Source organism: Leptonotus elevatus, chromosome 2 (assembly GCF_054856555.1).
Source record: "Leptonotus elevatus isolate MCC_2025b chromosome 2, RoL_Lele_1.0, whole genome shotgun sequence".
Taxonomy (NCBI): domain Eukaryota; kingdom Metazoa; phylum Chordata; class Actinopteri; order Syngnathiformes; family Syngnathidae; genus Leptonotus; species Leptonotus elevatus.
This window is the reverse complement of record NC_141240.1, coordinates 32,704,839-32,724,156: the sequence shown is the minus strand read 5'-3', so window position 1 is coordinate 32,724,156 and position 19,318 is coordinate 32,704,839. Positions and strand designations below refer to the sequence as shown.

The 19,318-nt window shown below is 43.3% G+C and overlaps 1 protein-coding gene across 3 annotated transcripts in view; it reads right to left on the bottom strand.

Annotated features, from left to right (window-relative positions):
- tmcc1a (transmembrane and coiled-coil domain family 1a) overlaps positions 1-13,220 on the bottom strand; it is a 34,007-nt gene extending 20,787 nt beyond the window's left edge. The window contains exons 1-4 of one of the 3 annotated variants that reach the window (XM_086067121.1): positions 5,003-5,019; positions 4,798-4,905; positions 4,647-4,705; positions 2,806-3,173 (exon numbers count right to left, since the gene is read on the bottom strand). In XM_086067121.1, the coding sequence (XP_085923247.1) occupies positions 2,806-3,060 (255 nt within the window). In that variant the 5' untranslated portion in view covers positions 3,061-3,173; positions 4,647-4,705; positions 4,798-4,905; positions 5,003-5,019. Of the gene's footprint in view, positions 1-2,805; positions 3,174-4,646; positions 4,706-4,797; positions 5,405-13,057 lie in introns of those variants that run through there. The other 2 variants (XM_086067119.1, XM_086067120.1) reach the window with 2 other exon arrangements.
- Positions 13,221-19,318: the final 6,098 nt, after the last annotated feature.

Here is a 19,318-nt window from a genome sequence, read left to right as displayed (position 1 = left end):
CCATGCTGCTAGCCATGCTGCTAGCCATGCTGCTAGCCATGCTGCTAGCCATGCTAAGAGAAATGACAAACACAAAGTGCTTGGCACGGTAATTCTCTCTTTTTTTCTTCATTTGCTCAGATCATTCAAGAAAATAACCTGCCGCCACTTTCATCCAACTCAAGCCTGGGCGCACAGGCTGACTTTGGCCTTTTCTTACCCAAAATGAGGGCAACTGATGTCATTCGTTTCAGATTGCTTGAGTGAGGGAAGCCATTTGGGGAGGAGGAGATGAGGAAAGTGGAGAATACGTAACTGTCGCATCAGGAAATAAAGCTTGCGCAATTTCTGACTGTCATGCAGGGCAACGCGAGGCCTCACTCTGCTCTTTGCTAAAAAAAAAATAATCTTCTTGGCTCTCAAGGGAATCAGATGCTTTTTATTTCGTCTCCCTTTGCCTTGTGTCATCTTTTTGTCGAAAACTGTTATCTGAGCCTCCGCTGCATTTTCCTCCCAAATCAAAATGATGGAATTCATCAGCTGGACTCTCAATGCAAAGGACACCAGGGATGGGGTCCCTGCTTGTCCAAATGGAACATTTGCGGCCAGGTACTTCCTTTCAGTCGAGGATGTCGAAGACGCCTAAATGGAATTCTGATCAAAGTTGTTTTTTTTTTTTATCTGTTTTGTTTTATGTCTGCTTGGAGTTGACAGTTTTCCTGATTTATCACGTTTGGATGACGCAGGACATGTCAAATCTGCCAGTTATGAGGGCAGGCTTGAGGTGTGTTGTCAACAGGCTTGGGGAGTTACGTAATCAGATTGCAATTTTTTTTTTTAAACTGTATTCCATTACATTTACAGGAAAAAACATGTAATCAGAATACAGGTACATTTATTAAAAATGGGGATTACTTCAAGGGATTAAAATTTCTACTACGAGACAGAGTGCAAAAGAGGGCGAGAGAGAGAGAGAGAGAGAGAGAGAGAGAGAGAGAGAGAGAGAGAGAGAGAGAGAGAGAGAGAGAGAGAGAGAGAGAGAGAGAGAGAGAGCGTGCACGCCCGTGCGAGTGGCACAGTTGCTACATGTCGGGGAGGTGGGAACGAATGAACTGACTAGTCATGTTCTCCACACGCGGGCAATTTGAAAAAGCTTCACGGACGGGAGGAGAAAATGATGACCGGTATTTACTACTTTACTTACTCGGAGCGAAAGTTTGAGCTCAGAGTCCAGCGGCATGCTACGCGCTGTAGCTTCTTGCTAGCTAGCCCACTAGCCTACAACCAAATAGCCCCAGATGTGTCTTTGAGAGAGACATTGCTGATACCCTAAAGTGCTCGCTGGTAATCCTGCTCATTTTTTTTTTTTTTGTGATGGCTCAAGTGCAGAGGCCAAATTTCAGTTTGTATATGTTAATAAAAAAATAAATTTTAATAAAAAAATTAAAAAAAGATGATTCTTCTCTATAAATTGAATCCCCCCTCAAAAATAAATAAATTTAAAAAAGCAAAACAATTTTTGGGGTAAAATAAGTCAAGGGGCCACTCTGTGTGGTCCCAAGCTGCACCGCCAGTTTTCTATCCCAGATATAAAGCATCAAAACAAACTCATCACACAAACCAACACCCATAAAAAATGATACAATAATGTTCAACAAATAATAAAGTGTGATGCACTGAAAAAAGTGCATCATCTGATAATCATAAATTATTCTTACTGTTTAAAAGAGCTGCTGATTTTGCAAAATACAGCTTTTGTAGCGTTTAGAGACCGAAGATGGAATCCAACTCGAGCGAGCAAATGGGCTGGCCTTTCCCAAACGTGGGCTTTGCCAAAGCACACATTAGCAAAATCTCAACGACACACGCCATCAAACAACAACATCCCGAAAATTAGGAATCCGAAAATGATAACATGGTCATCTCAATGTACTCCTAAATGGTGTGCGAAAAGCAAGAGATTATTGGCCATCTGATGGAAGAACATGTCATTGCTCTGCCTGTCACTATATGTCGCTGGAATACACAGATGAGCAAAGATATTGTTATCAATAAATCACTCACAGCACCTCGGTTGGGAATCTACGAGCTAGAGGACAGGAACATGCAGAGGTCAAGGTTGAGCACAACGTCCTCGGTGACCCAAAATGTGACAAGCCGGGACCGGCTGCAAAAACAACGCCCCAGGCTAATGTTCTCACTTGCTAACGGTAAGAGGAGGAAGCAGCTGCAAAGTGGAAATAACAACACAAAGGATGAGCGCTGCTATCATACACAGCACACGCGCAGGACTCAGTGCCACTTGTAATTAACTTGATTAACTTCTATTATTCTCTTGATAAACAATCAGGATGTATTTCTAAGTGTTGCATGACATCACCAAGGTAAAAAAAAAGAAAGCATTCAGACTTGGTATTATTCATGTAAATGATTTCTTCACTGCTCAGGACACAAACTAATCTTTTTGTAATCAATTAAGCTATCGATTATTCCATCGGTTAATCAAGTAATTCAAGGAGGCAAGTGATGTCATGAGCGCTAACTTAGCTGATCCAACAGCGCCCTCTGGTGGCTGCTTGATCTCACCGTCACATGGAGCGTATGAGACGTCCACCTGCCTATTTTGTCCTCAAGCAAATGTACTGTTATGTTCTGTAAGGACAGTTCTTAGTTTAATTTGAAGCTCCGTTTTCAACACTGTTGGTGTGTACGCGTACCAGCAGCCCCACAGCAAGACCGCATGCTCGCTTGCTGCCATTTGCGGCATTTGACCAAATGAGTGAGACTCAGGTTCCAGAAAGACAGCGTTGATCAGTCGTCACTCACCCTGTCCGCTTCATCTGTTGACTGGTACCCCGACGACAGCAAAGCATCACCCCCCGCGGCGCATCCGGGGGCGGGGCTATTGGGCGCCGTGTCGGCACCAGAGGAGGAGCGCGGGCGGCTGACGTGGTGCTGCGGGTCGTGGGTATAGCGTCGATGCGGGGCCCGGGGGCTGCTTCTCAAGAGCGGGTCGCGGTCTCCGCTTCCGGATCCGGAGCCCTTGCTGCGCCGGCTCTGCAGGCTGCTCCCGCGCCTCATCGCGCCCCGGCTGGCTGCGCAGGGATCCGCGGGGCTGGCGGCTCGCTCCAGGTCGGGTAAGCGGGGCCCCGAGGAGTCCTCGGTGGCGGAGCGGGAGGGGTCGCCTGCTGAAACTGCAGAGGAAGAAGATACGATAGATGTCACGTTTGCGACCACATCTTGTAGCCACAAAGCCATATTAACTCATTCACTGCCATTGACGCCTATAGACGTCAAAAATTCATTTGAACTATTTCTATTAGTTTCCCATTTTTTTCCACTTTTTTTTTTCAAGAGTATGAAAACCTAGAAAAAAATGTATTGCACATTTAGAATAGATATAAAATTTGTGATTACTCTTGAGTTAACTAGTGAAGTCATGTGATTAATTACAATAAAAAAAAATATTGCTTGATGCCCCTAATTAAAAAGAAAAAAATAAATATTATTAAAAAATTAGGGGCGTCAGACGATTAAATTTTTTTAATTGTAATTAATCGCATGACTTCAATAGTTAACTCACAATTAATCCAAAAATGTATATCTGTTCTAAATGTACAATCTTTTTTTCTAGTTTTTCATACTCTTGTTAACAAAAGTGGAAAAAATGTGAAGCAATAGTTCAAATAAATTTTTGACGTCTATAGTCGTCAATGGCAGTTAATGTGTCGCACATATATTACCTAAAAGTTACATTCGTTATTATATGGCTTTTAGTGGAGTACAGTGTTCCCTCACTTTTCACGGGGGATACGTTCCACACCCACACGCCACAGGTGAATTTCAGTAACCGCTAATGTGTCACCTTAACAAGCTCTTATGAGTTGCATAAACAAGCCTGTTGTTTTTCTACTTCTCCTGTAGTGCACATGCATAGAGGAGGAGGGGGGTGAGGGGAGGAACGAGACACATTGTGTACGAGTAACTGGGATCTGTTGTAGCAATAGCTCACCAGTGATGGGACACTGATTTGCTAAGAAGAATTAAAAGGAAAAAAACCTCAACTTTTTTTTTTAACGTTTCTTAAATTTACCAAATATTCTATAATTTAGTTTAAATATGTGATATATTGTGTTGAATGAGCTGTTTTTGTTTACTTAAATGTTACAGCATAACTGGGCCCAAATACAAATCTGCTATAGAGTGAATCCGCAATAAGAGAACTGCAAAGCAGTGAGGGGCCACCGCAAATCAATACTTTTATAAACACACTATCATCCAACAAGTAAAAAAGGCTATTAAGGAACCTTATTCATTTGAAGAAAGGTGGTGACTTGGCAGAAGAACGCACCAGATCAGTCTGCTATCTGCCGCTAATTACCGGTGGAACACTCACCTGCGTGGCCAAAACGATTTATATTTATAAGTTATGGACAATTTATTACGTTGTTGCTTCGTTTGATTAAACATACATTAGTGTATGCAAAGTAGTGAATTTTCAACAAAGGCTCTTATGTTAACGGCCTTTTTTTTTTTTTTACTGTGTGTGGTCTGGTGCACACTAAAAGGAATAAAAATGACTTTTGCAAAAACAGCGCAAATACAAGCAATAATACAGCAGGGCAAGAAAGAAAAAGTAAAAAAAAAAAAAAAAAAAACCCACCTACCATCAGCCCAAGTGTCACAAGCTCACACCATGGAAGGGCTCCCCCCTCTTGTGGATAACCTAATAGAAAGAAAATCAAGTCAATCATTTACAATCTAAAAGGTTGCGGACCTTCAGATCCTCAAATCCCCCCCAGCCATCTGTTCCGTCACCTTGCAATCAGACGTCACTGTGCAGTCAACAAGATCAACAAAACTTCCACCAGGAGCTCATTTAGTATCCTTGCGGTATCCCTCCTTTCTCCATCTCCGACAATCGACCTTCCTCATGACGACCAAATCGCACCAACATTGCAGCTGAAACGGTGCCTAAATAAGCAAGCGGCTCGAGCAGCCGCATTGGCGGGACGGCGATCACCTCACAAATGGGCAGGCGCTCGGCCCCGCCCTCCTTGAGGCATCACTTGACTGACGCGACTGTGCTGCTGCAAAAAAACAAGTGGAGACTGTTGGGAAGAGCGGCTTGAGCTTCCCTTCCGGTTAGTCTGACCGCACGCAGACTGAAAGCCTCTTTGGCCGTTCAAACTGATGCCTGTAGCCACTCGTACCGTGCGTGTTCGTTGGCACAGGCGCTTTTCTCACTTAGGATGCAACTCTGCCAGCTTGCTATTTTCAAGGACAGCCACAAACATCCATGCTCGTGTTTCACTCCCAATTTTCTCAACTTCCGCTCATTCAAATATGAAAGAAAAGCCAAAATGAGCTCATTCCCAACACCTAAAAACATTCACTGCCAATGACGGCTATCGACGTCAAAAATTCATTTGAACTATTTCTAGATAGTTTTATATTTTTTCCGCTTTTGTTAACAAGAGTATGAAAACCTATTTTTTTTTTAAATTGTACATTTAGAACAGATATAAAATGTATGATTAATCACGAGTTAACTATTGAAGTCATGCAATTAAAATGTAATCGTCTGACGCCCCTAATTTTTAATAATCTTCTTCTTCTTTTTTTTATTAGGGGCATCGGGCGATTAATTTTTTTTTAATTGTAATTAATCACATGACTTCACTAGTTAACTCTAATTAACTAACTGATCTAACTAATGTACAATCATTTTTTTTCTAGGTTTTCATACTCTTAATAACAAAAGTGGAAAAAAAGAATAGAACTAATAGAAATAGTCCAAATGAATTTTTGACGTCTATAGCCGTCAATGGCAGTGAATGAATTAATCTGAACCACCAGTGTGGCTTTGCACAGTGTTTCCAAACTTTAATTGAGTCAAGGGAGGCCCATATTTGACAAGAGCAAATCTCACCACACCCCCACAAAAAAAAATGTCACAAGTAAATACGCATTGGCAAATAATTATCTTCATCGGTGTGAAATGTAGAGCTCTTTAGTCGAACATTTTGCAGGCAGCAAGCATTGCACCTTCTACCCTCTTGTCTAGTGGAACATCTGCTTGTCACTATACGTCATTACCACTGGCATAGAAAGATGAACAAAGACGGACGATCTCTAACGGCACACGAATGGAATGGTTGGGAATTGCTGGCCAGTTTATTCAGAATATGCAGCCACTCCGCTTCCTCCCACAGTCAGAGGTCACCTGAGCTGGCGGAAATGAATTGGTGCAACCTGTAACCTCCTCAAACGTACACGCGATCATGCGGCCACCGAATTACGCAGTTAGCAAGTGGACTCACGGAAGTTCTGCTGCGTTGTCGTGTCAGCGCTGTTGAGATGTAATTGTGTCAGCCCCAAATCTCCTCCCCCCCTTCCCCCAGCTGATGTTTGGTTGATTGTTAATGCTTTTAGATTCCACCTTAATCCTCTTTTAGAAGGCAAAGACCGACCAGTCACACGGATTTGTGCACAATGTTGTGCCAGTCGCTTCCCCATTTTCAAAAGGGGACCATTTTTAGGGCTGGGGAAAAAAAGTTGACCAAGGTGGATAAGTCGACTAAAATGTTCTGCATCGAAGCTCCACCGGAACCATGTTTGGGCCATTAAACTTTTTTCCACTGACTTTTTTTTTTTTTTTGCAGACACACGCAGATCTGATCTTTATTTCGTCTGTTAGTGCACCATCTAGTGGTGAATTTTATTGGTTTCCTTAAAACGCTCACTGACTTAGTACTTAGTGAGTTTTATTAAAGACAATCCAGCACATTGAGCTTCCCCAAAACACAGGAAAGCAAGTTCTGAACCTTCTAAAAAGCACTTGGGCTGTAATTATTCCAAAATATCACCTGCCACTCAGTACTAGGTGTTCATCACTTAACCAGTAGAGGGCAGTCATGCACCAAACATGCCCAGAAGAAGTCAGGAACAGGAAGTAATTGACTTCATGTAGCTAACAGCTAGCTTTACCCTGGTTTACTCATGGAATAATGTTGAAGTGTCGTCTGTAAGTTAAACTATTACATGCGTAATGTCGATATGACGTACGTGTGAGCTAAATGGTAGTTTGTATACCTTAAGTGGTTATCGCTAGCACACTAGTGCTAATCACAATTGTTAACCGTTTAGCATGGGCTAATTTTGTTGGTATAATAAATTATGAGTACTTATATCCACTCAATTCAATTTACGTCCAATCTTAGTGTATTAACAACAACAAAAAGATTAATTTTTCTTATAGTGACAGCGCAAGAACATCTGCTTGCAACTTGCCTTCAATTGAATGATACATATTTGAGCTTTTCGGTCTGCCTAAAGTGATGCGTTGTGGCCACATGCTGCCGATAATCAGCAGTGACTGGTGACAAGCGAGCTCAACGGGCTCAATGAGTCAGCATGTTCCCCAAATGGCACGCGCACACACAGGTTTGTTTTACTATCTTTGTGGGGCCATCTCATTGACATAATGCATTTCCTAGCCCCTTCCTCTAACCCCAACCATCAAAAATGATGGACTACCCCTATTCCTTACCCTAACCTCAACCATAACCCAATTCAAACCTAAACTCTAAAACCAAGTCTTGACCCTCAAAAAGAGGTCTAAACTTGTGGGGCCACATGGACGGGTGGGCCCCACAACTCTGTGAAATGCCGAAATGTTGGCCCCCACTATGTCACAAAAACAAGACCACGCACGCACACACAACAAATGTGTGTTGTGGCCATCTTTTTGAGTCAGGTGGATGGTGAGAATGCTCCCAAAACACATCTAGTGGCTAAAAAGCAAAGCGGTCAATCACATTAACATACGGTAAACAATGGCTGAAAAGGATTCATGAATGATCAATTGTCAATTAATTTGATAATTGCTCATCAATGAATTGTTGCACCTCTAGTTGTATGCGTTACGTGTATCAGCACTGTGAAACAACAACGTCTTTTGTCTCCTCTGAATGAAGTGGCCCAAATGCAGGTCAGCCGATACATGGGAGTACGTGTGCTCATCTGAAACAATGCGCAGCTCTAGAAGAATCCGAGGGTTCCCTCCAAAGCACACGCAGGCCCGCCGCTTTGAGTAACACCATTTTGGCTGATGGCCCTGCATGTCAATAAAAAGGGGGGGGGGGGTGAATTAGGCCAGAGGGTTCTGGAAACAATCGGTGGTGAAAACCGCCTGCACTACCGTGTGTGCGTACGTGCTAGCTAGTCAGACTCAATTTTGCATACTTGTATGATAAATAAGAACTATATGACAAATAGTGTCAAATAAGTGAGCAGAGCGTATAGCGTCAACGTTTCTGCAATATTGTCATCTCTCACACGACATTGCAAGAAATATCATACGGTGACATCAATTGTTGCCGCGACCTAGTGTCAACCAACTAAAAGCGAAACTGATCTGGGTCGGCAGCTGCATCCACACAGAATTGCCAGGAAACAAACAATTGTTATTGTACTCTGTGTGTGTGTGTGTGTGTGTGTGCGTCTATCGGACAATAGCATGTTTGTGCGAGTTGTGCCAGCGGCGGAGATGACTCAGCATGCTGCGAAAAGTACGATAAGAGATGCAACTCGGTCTTTGTACGGGAGAGACAAGGGACAGGGGGCGACAGAGGGGATTCGGCTTCGGTCGGCAGCTGCCGTGCTTTCACCCGGCGCCGTGTCAGGTTCAGAGTGCGTGTGACTGAATGGCTGAATGGTTGAATGGAAGGTAGTCGCCGGACAGAGGCGGTCACAATGTCCTATTGTGCAAACGGCCCATCGGACAAATTGTGGCGCTCGGCTTATCAGCAACAATCCTGCACAAACTCGCTCCTACGTGCATGCGTGCGCATGTGGAACAAAATCAAGAAATCAAGATGATTGATTCTGACAAGAAGAGCACGTGAGTTTCGTTTTCATGTGCTAGGCAACAGCAACAACTCGCTTGCTAGCCAACAAACAGACCATCCTGTCGTGAATCATTCACTACGTCAGCACGCGGGCAAATTCCCTGCGCGTGCCGTCAAAGGACACGACGAGATGCTCGCGTGGAGCATTCCATAACGTGGGAGAACTGCCAAGGCGTTGCTGCTGGGTCAACTGTCAACAAGCGGGAAAGTACCAACAGGCCCGGTGAAATCTCAGAGCGTACGGACGGACGAATGGAGCGCCATGAACGCCGAGGCGCTCCCAAGCTATCAACATTGTCGCGTCGTGACGTTGCCCCACTAACTGGCGCGAGATACCTTCGTCTTCAACATACGACTGGACTTGGAATTGAGACTGCACGACCCCTAAATCAACTTTTTATGAGCTGACTCTTTCGTGCAAAAATCTACTTCTCGCTCAACTTATGCTAACCAGACAATATGGCTAAGAAAAAACGTCAAGCAAGTCAGCTAAGTCCACTTTAAAAATAGGTTAGCTGAAAATGACTTTGCCGGAACCATATTTGCGCCGCCATCCAGGTTTTACACGGACCTTTTTTTGCAGACGCGCGCAGTGGACAGGAAGTTATTGAACTCATTGTAGCAAACGCCACAAAGAGCTCCAATCGTTTACTCACGGACTATTGTTGAAGCATCATCAGTGAGTGACTTTTAAGACACTATTACATGTGTAATATGATGTATGTGTGAACAAAATAGTAGTTAGTGTTTGTTTACCTTAAATGGTCATCGCTAGCACGCTAATACTAATCGCGATTGCTAACCGTTTAGTATGGGCTAATTTTGTTGGAATTCACTGCCTAGGTGTCAAAAATTTATTTGAACTATTTCCCACTTTTGTTAACAAGAGTATGAAAACCTAGAAATTTTGTTTTATTGTACATTTAGAACAGATATACACATTTTTATTAATCGTGAGTTAACTAGTGAAGTCATGCAATTAATTACGATTACAAATTTTAATCACGCTCCTAATTTTTAATCATCTTTTCTTCTTTTTTTAAAAATTGCGTCAGGTGATTAATTTTTTTTAATGTAATTAATTATTGACTTCAATAGTTAGCTCACGATTAATCATAAATGTTATATCTGTTGCAAATGCACAATAATGTTTTCATACTCTTGTTAACAAAAGTGGAAAAAATGTTAAACTAATAGAAATAGTTCAAATGAATTTTTAACGTCAATAGCCGTCAATGGCAGTGGATGAGTTAATAATGCTGATGTACAAAAAAATTATTAACAAATAGTAATTACATCACTTAATTCAACTTCAAATAATAAACCACAAAATTATTTTTTTACGATTATGGGAGAGTTGGTGGGTGGGGGGGGGGGCAATTATACAATGAAATAATCAATGGGGTAGATGCCACGGACTTCCGACTTAAGGGTTTCACACATCAGCGCCATTTATGGCCACTGCTGGCCGCGTTCCAACACTTACACCCCCGCCCCCCAACCGCTTCGGACAACTGAGACGGACTCACTACACACTAGCACCCGTCGACGGGAACGCGCAACCGAGAGGCACAAAGGCGGAAGCGCAAGTACTGGGATGCGGCCTACACGTCGCAAACCGGAACCGGAAACAAAGCTGACGTGTGAAACCCGGAAATCGGAAGTCCCGCCTCCTCCGTGGGATAATCAATGTGAAAAAGAAATGATGACAGCCCAACCAGACAGCGTGCTTAACTTGCAGATTTATTTCGTGGATGCCCGCAGCACAAATTGTGGCGATGTGCGTGTGACCGTTGCCTTCTTCTGCCTCAAGCAGCCTGTTGCCACGTGAAAGCGCAGCTTTTCCAAAGGAATTCCACCTTCATCGGCTAAGTGTGGCAGTCGCTCAGCAACAAGTTAAGAGTGTGCTTGCGACCAGCGTCAAACTGGACTGAGAACTGCCATCCAAGTGCCGAATGACAGTCGCTCTTGTGTACATCGAAAAGCACTTGACTTGACTGGAAAATGCATTGTCATCATCATTTCTTTCTTTCTTTAATATCAAAGATGAGCAGTTTTTGCTTTGATTGGGACACCACCAAACAAGTGTGATGATGATGGCCATCGTTAGACTCCAACCATATTTTTGCACACCAGCAGAAGTGCATGTACATTATAGCAACAAAGTAAAACAGTACACGCGCCTCTTTTCATCTTTACGTGACGCCCTCAAGCAACACACGGTCACCTTCCGCAAAGCTCTCTCTCCAATTTGGAATCTGTTCACAAAGGATACGAGTCGTTCCGCGACATCTGAGGATATTCAAGAGCCGCTCATCAACTTAGGAGAAAAGATTCGCAGGTGGCCAAATTGCCTCCAAATTGGCATCCAATCAAAGTGTGAGCAATGCCGACATCTTCTATAAATATCCGCAGTGAAAGAGGAGCTCGGGTCATCTGCGCCTTTCCAGCCACTTAAGCGAAGTCTTTGGAGGGAAGGCAAGGCAAGAAAGTTGTTCATCTGGCAAGCGACTTTTCCGACTCAAACCAGGAAGTGTGCGCGAGAACGCCCCCTTAAACTTAAAGAGATCCCAGGTTCAAAGTCAGGGGAAAAAAAGGACCCGAGTCACAGACTGTGAATAGCAAAACACAATTTATACAATTATAAACGAGGGGTGTGAATTGCCTAGTCTTGGCGATTCAATCCGTATCACAATTAATAGGTCACAATTCGATTCAATATCGATTAATCCCGATAAGAATCTATAAATTGATTATTGCGATTTTTTTTTAAACCCAAATTTTAAAAATACTAATCAGTACTCTTTTACATGAACACTGTAAGATCTATATGAAAATGTTAACAATTATAAACTAAGGGTGTGAATTGCCTCGTAACTGGCGATTCGATCCGTATCACGATTAAAACGTCATGATTCGATTCAATACGATTAATCCTGATACGGATCTCTAAATTGATTATTGCAACAACAACAAAATACTAAAATTTTGAAAATACTCATCAGTAAACTTGCACATGTACACTGTAAGATTTGTATGAAAATGTATTTATTTATCTGAAACTTCAGGCTTATAACAGTGAGCCACTGCATTTAACAAACAGGTTGCAATCTGTTTCATGTTTGAATAGTATTGAAATAAAATATTAACGTTCCATTAATTATAATAAAAAAATATATAACATTCTTCCTTGCTTAACGTGTAAACCCTAACCCTGAGTAAGACGTTTTGTTGAATATTCCAATAAAAAATTTAATGTTTAAACATCGATTCGGCCGCATATCGAATCGATTCGAGAATTGCGAGCAGTAATATTGTGATATATTGCCGAATTGATTTTATAAACATATTTATCTCGTTATGTATTATTACAGTAATTTAGTCATTTGAAGTAAGTAACTTCACATAACCCAGCGTGATTCGGACTGCAAGAAAAAATTTATCGTAATCAGCCATCTTTGTTGTTTACATTTGCCTGGAATCCTTAGGTTGGCCAATCCGAGTGGGATCAATCCAACATCCCACCTTCCTCGATTTAGGCATTATGTGGGTGAAAGGAAGCTCGGCTCTCATTGGTCTTTGGAGGATTATTCTTATTTCGAAATGTGATGAAATGTTTAACTACCATAACAATCGTCCTGCTTTGTATGCTAGGAAAAAGCAGTACAAATACGCCGTTTGTTTTCACCGATATATCAGAAATGCCCGGATGTTCTGAATTGTCAAAACACTCTTCTACAGGGACCACTACACCACTGATCAAACGCAATGTCTGATATGAATTGGTTCATTTGTAGTGAATGATTACGACTTGGGTAGCAACAATTTCGCCCACGTGTGTATATATATCATATATGCGAGCCTGTGGCTTGTACCACTACACGTGAGATGCGATGCACAGAAACAAGCAAATTGCAGCTGCGCCTGTGTCATCACATGATCACGCTACTTCTCCACACGTCAAAAAGCAAAAAGCGTGGAAACGGCAGCCGAGGGCGTCACGTGCGTGTCGAGGCTGACAGCAGCCTGCTGAGAGACTGTCCCGTCATTCGCTATTGGGGTGTCAAACAACGCTCAAGTCTAAGAAACGAAGAGCAACGGCGGCGATCCGCGTTTGGCTAGTCTCGCACCAGCGCGCACATTTTGACGACACTCGAGCTACTTACATGGCTGCCGGCGAAACACGAAGCGGTCTTGTCTTGCCCCTGACGGACTCTCCTGGCTAGCCAGCGAGCGGTGTCCTGCCCCTGAACTGCGTCGTGCGGCCGTCCGCCGTCAGGCGTCCGCTACTGGCTAGGCTCCGCCCACTCGATTCTGACGTCGACACGTATGACATCAACAAAGATCGCTCACACACTTTGAGGTCTCACTTCAGTGCGGATATGACTTCGCTACACGGGCAAAGGCATCATCCGCTTGTCCTCACAAGGGTTGCGGGGGGCGCTGGAGCCTATTCCAGCTGGCTTCGGGCAATAGGCGGGGTACACCTTGAACTGGTTGCCAGCCAATCGAAGGGCACACAGAGACGAACAACCATCCACACTCACAACCACAATCACACCTATGGACAACTTGGCACTGGGAGGCGAACGTGCTAAACAGTCAGCCACTGTGGGCAAAAGCATCAAATCAATCAAATTCTTACTGCACACATTTTTCATTGAATTAAGTTTTCTCTCCATATTATCGAAACGAATTGAGTTATGTGTGTTGTTGCTGTATAAGTCATGTCGAGTTCAGCTGAGCGTTGCTGTTTCTGGCTTTTGAATGCATCACGTGGCTCACGTGAGGGGAGGGGTGAGCGCAGAGGAATTGACAGTGCCACGTTACGTCAGAGTTGACTAGTACGACCTGTTCTTTTTGGCGTCGGACGTGTTTTAAATGTTTAATACAAGGCGAAAGAAACAATTAACATCTGACGTCATAATAACTATAATAATAATAATAATAATATATATATATATATATATATATTATTTTTAATTTTTTTTTATCTATAGCACCTTTCAGGACAGTCAAGGCTGCTTATCAGTAGATAAGACAAAAATCGAAAAACAAAAAAAGGGGTCGCAGGCGTGGACAATCAGATAACGTCAGAGGGCTGATTAATCCTCGCAATATTATACGAGCAGTAACTAGCAGATGACTGCAGATTGTCAGTTGAATGATTTACTCAATGCCAGGAAGAGACACGGCCGTGGAGCATTTTTCTGCCAGATGCGGAAGAAAGTCTAATCTGTCCAATGTAGTTCCAACTCTTTTCCTCCCCGAGCTTCTCCCACACAGGAGGTTGTCTCTACCTAAACCATTAGACAATTTGGTACTCCACACCGGTCTTAATTGCTTTTTATCTTTATGTAGAGCAACAGTTCTTTTTCCATATCTTCAGAGATTTTGCTCACAATTCACACATAAAATTTTATAAAACTAAGTCACATGACTCTGGAAAGAGGGCTCAAGTTGGACATTTTCACTTAGCGGTGTATTCACATTTGTTGACAGGGTATAGCTGTTAATGGCTGCAATTGGAGTGATTTTGAGGAACAATACATTAACACTGTTCTATTATAAGCGTTACACCGACTACTTTTCAGGGTAGTACCGCCTTGCCAGCACTATTTTCCCCCAGAAAGATTGTCCCCAAATTTTAAGAAATTGCTTTGCTTTACTAGTGGGTTTGAATGTCTAGCCGTCAGCACGATCGAAAATGGAATGTTTGACGATACTGCGCATTTCCTGTTCAAGATGACTTGAGGACGCCCTCCTCTCGTTTTGCAATGATCCCCTTTCAAAGGCAGCGACAATCGTTCCCACCCAGATGACCGCTGCACATGTTACTGCAAGCGTGACACCCTGTTTGCGTGATCTCTTAATATAAATATAAATATCTCGTCATAAGCGGCCATGAAAATGGATGCGTGGATAGGTAATAAAAGCAGGAGAAGTTGTGACCGCATCTACAACTTCAATACCAATGCTGCTGTCAAACTGTCTGTCCAGTCCATCCCACCAAATTGGAAATGCAGACGCTTCCTGCCACTCGATTATGTCAATGCTGTACACTACCCGCAGTACAACGCTAGATGGCAGCATTGATGCAAACATACTGGCAGCATGTCATGTGACGGCTACAGTTTACCTTTTGGGCAAAGGGAGCCACTTCAAATTTGCTACACTTGCTGAAAATGATCATAGGAATACAGAGAAAAGGCCACGCGATGGCTCGATTGTACCTTTTTAAAAGGGGTGTGTGGGGGGGGGGGTGTACTTAACAGCATTTTTGTCTGCAGTTGAACATGCTGCGTCACAACTTTGAATGACTCAACATCTGTTTTCATCTTAATAATTGACACATTTTCATCAGTAGGGGTTAAAATAAAAAAAAGTGGGTCCTTGCAGAATAGTGTCAAAGTTTCATTTTCCTAACAATGTTCTGTCAAATGTCCAGATTTTGAAAGACGTTTGATTGCTTTCCAACCCCTGATGGTCTTTTGCAGTTCTTGTGGAAATCAGATTATTATATTGTAATTGACCCTTCAAATAATTGTTGCCATGGTGAAAATCGGTTTGATTACGAAGTGAAAAGGTGCTATTACATTAATTAAGGGATGAAATGAGATCAAGTGTGACCGTGAGTCATTAGCGAAGGAAGACGTCTCTCTGTGCTGATTGGCGAAGACAAAATTTGGTCCGCTTCGGAAAGCTTGAAACGAACGTTTCGGCGTGGACAGCAGGAAGCCGAGCGCGGGCGCAGTTCCCACCCAAAAACACCCTTCGGGGCTGCAAAAAGATTTGGCCACCGTGTGCGTTCTACTAAACGCCGCTCGCACAGACACGCAAGACAAACCGGGCCGGCTGTTTTTGTCCGGCACGACGGATAATGGAAAGCATTAGTGTGAGCGGCCGGCGCTGACGGCCCTTTGACTGAGGATGCCGGCTCTCGACGGCCCTCGGCAATTAGAGCCTTCGGGCTACTAATGAAGAGACGGGAAGACGTGAGCGCAGGCGAGCGGGCCGCCATCGATCGGCTACCAGCTTGTGGCCCCGCGTCGGGGCCCGCTTGGGAAGGCCTGCAGATTGAGAGCTTCTAACACGTGCGCGCTCCCCACTCAGAACTATCTTGGTCTCGCTAAGCCAATTTCTTCTTCAGCCACGTTCGACTTTGTTTTCCTGTGATGTGATGTCTTTCTTTTCTCGGCAGGGAAAAAGTCCACGTGACGTAGGTATCGTCATGGCAAAGCAACAATGACGTTGGCGTCATTGGACCACATACTTTCACTTCCTTTACTTTCACTTGTCAACTCCATGACTCCCAATCGCAAGTTGTTTCTTTAGGAACGCTACGAGGCTTAACTTGCTTTCTTAAAAGGCGTTCAAATTGCTCGGCAGAGAGCCCGCCGCCATTCTACGTCACTACGCACTGAATGCGTTGCGACGTAAATAACAATGGCGGCGTACATCCAAATAAAATTTCTACAAAATGTATTAAACTGGAAATGATTTTTGAGAAATGAATGTGATAGTTATTAGGGGTGGGAATCTTTGAATGTCTCATGATTTGATTCGATTCCGATTTTTGGGTCTGCGATTCGATCCAGAATCGATTTTCGATTAAGAACGATTTTTGATTCACAATGATTTGATTGACAATTATTTTTGCTTCAATCTAGATGTGCAAGGAATTGTAATGATCTACTCCATGCTAATTAGCGCGCTACTTGCGGCACTTTTATTACTCAAAAAAACGTCTCCACGCTGGAAAAAAAATACTTTTATTGGAATAACTTGATCGTGACTATTTCCTTCTACTCTCTAATGTGGCAGTGTATTAGACCGCGTGGAACCACACTGCCCCTCAGTGGCCAAACCGGGTACAACATGAACAGCGCTCCAAATAAAGGCACACACAGACAAAGGCAAGACAGTATAAAATAATTAAAATAAAATCGATTTTGGGACATTTAAAATCGATTCTGAATCGTACTAAATGAGAATCGATTTTTTGGGCACACCCCTAATAGTTATGTTAATAACAACTTAATAAATAATATAGAGCAAACTTGTCATGACAGTCGGGGTTCCCTTTAAAGCCATTTTATTAACAAAATTGGAACCAAAAAGACGAACACGGATTTGACATCGGATGCCATTTCTGATGCACCATGAGCAAGGCAGGAAACCAAAAGTAACCGTGTTTCCTAGCAACCAGAACAGAAGACGAAATCAACACCTTCACTTTGGATTCTGAACATGCCGCAATCGCTCAGGATTGCTAAGGTCAAACGTTGACATTCGTCTAAACAGTCATCAGCATGCTAATTGAGTGCACTGGCCACATGCTTGCGGATTAGAATTCGTTGAGGAGGACTGCAGCATCTGGAGGTTAAGCAGAGGAGATCTTTTCTTGCAGAGACGACATCATGGCAAACACACATTTGAGTTCACCTTTGACACAACGCGTTCATGTTTGAGGGTTTCCAATCTAATTTCATCGGCTGCCAGTTTTCCCCGGGGTGGCTCACATTGGCAAATCCCAATGAAATACTCGTGAGTTTGGGTTATGTCATACTTTTAAGATCAGGCCTCGTGAGGATTCCCGCCGGCAGCCCAATAAGCAAGAAAGCGTGACGTCATCAGATGCTTGTTGATTTGGCATCAGTCCAATTTCATGAGATCAAAAAATGTGATCAGCCAAAAGTCGCTATGGACATAATAGAGGTCCGTGGAAACTGGTTTGAACTGGCTGCAAAGTGAGGCTGGCAGCAGCCGTATTGATTGGCGATAATTTAATGAGCCAGATGGCAGAGGAGCAAGACCTCTGGCATAAAAGCAATATAATGAACCTTAGCGTCAATCTGAATGGATGATTCCAAGCGCGCTTGCATTCACTTCCTTGCCAAGGTGCGACAATAAAGCACAAGTCTTATTAAAAACGCTCTCTAATTAGACATGCTGACAGACACATCATGCTGAGAGCAATTAAAAGCCAGGTGCGCACATCTCCCCCCTCCCCCATCCTCATAGTAACTAAATGGAGATGGACTACACATTGCGCATGTTAGTGAAAATATTCACGACATCACACTGCAAGCAAAAACGGCACCGTTAGCACACCGCCATTGAGAACATTTTCTATTTCGGCAAACGGTGGTAATTTTCCTTACGGAAGACGCACACCATCGCAATCTATGTGAGCCAATAAGTGCTCGCTGACCTTTCCACTGACAGCACTGTGGGTCACCCGTTAATTAGTCCACTTAAGGGGGAAAGTGCAACCCGTCCACTTGTCAGCAAACGTGTCTGTGTGTGCAAGCATGCATGCGTGTGTGTGGCAGGGTTTTTTACTATAATTGTGGGGACCACGTGACCTTGTGGGGACATTTTGGCGGTTCCCATTAGTCCAGACCTCTTTTTGAGAGTCAAGATTTGATTTTAGGTTTGAATTGGGTTTTGGTTGGGGTAAGAGTAAAGGTTAGGATTAGGCAATCAGTTGAAATGGTTAAGTCAATGAGATGTCCCCACTAGAAATGTAGAACCAACGTGTGTTTGTGCGTGTGAGAGCGGGACAAGCAAAGTCAGGCACTCCTGTCAGAGGTCAATTGACTCATTTCATGCCACTGTGCACAACCTTCCGCTTACACTGCAATTAGAGCCACAAATATGTCATCTTTTGCTCATCTGCTTGCTAAACAACTGTCAAATCCTCCAACAAAGGGGCAGACTTTGTCGGAATAGACCGATGACAGTCGGGCCAATTATCGGTGCCAATATTCTTAATTTTGATGAAAATCGGCATCAGCCTCTTTTTTTTTCTCTTAAACTTAAAAAGTGTGTTAACTTGAGAGAAATGTTTATTTATTTTTCATTTGACTTCATAAAAGATGTTGCTGGCCCTGGGAACTCTCTCCACCTTCTGTTCTTGCTTGAAATTAAAAACTAAGATAATTAAAAAAATAAGACTCACTGCACTAGGTTTTGCACAATACACTTTTATAGACATATAGGGCACATAACACACTTGGGGGGGGGGGGGTAGGGTGGAAACACCGTCTTCACCCTACAACTCCCCTCCAATTTTAATGCACCACACAACTGTGTGTGTGTGTGGGGGGGGGGGGGGGTTCCATTGGTTGGGAACCGCGGTATAGAGCAGTGCTGCGGTCCCCTGTCCGTGTCGCCGCCGCCCCCCCCACCCCTATTTTATTTATTTTTATTTTTATTTTTTAATGCACCGCATTCACTCACTGACATGCCTGGGAGGAGGGTGGATCGGAGCGTGAGGATTTCATTTCCCTCTGCTCCGGTTCACCTGCTCCCAATTTTAATGCACCACACACACACACTTGTATATACACTGGGTGGGGTCACATTCAAGGTTTACTAAGATAATTCCGATAATAATTTCAGACATTATGACATTTTTCAAA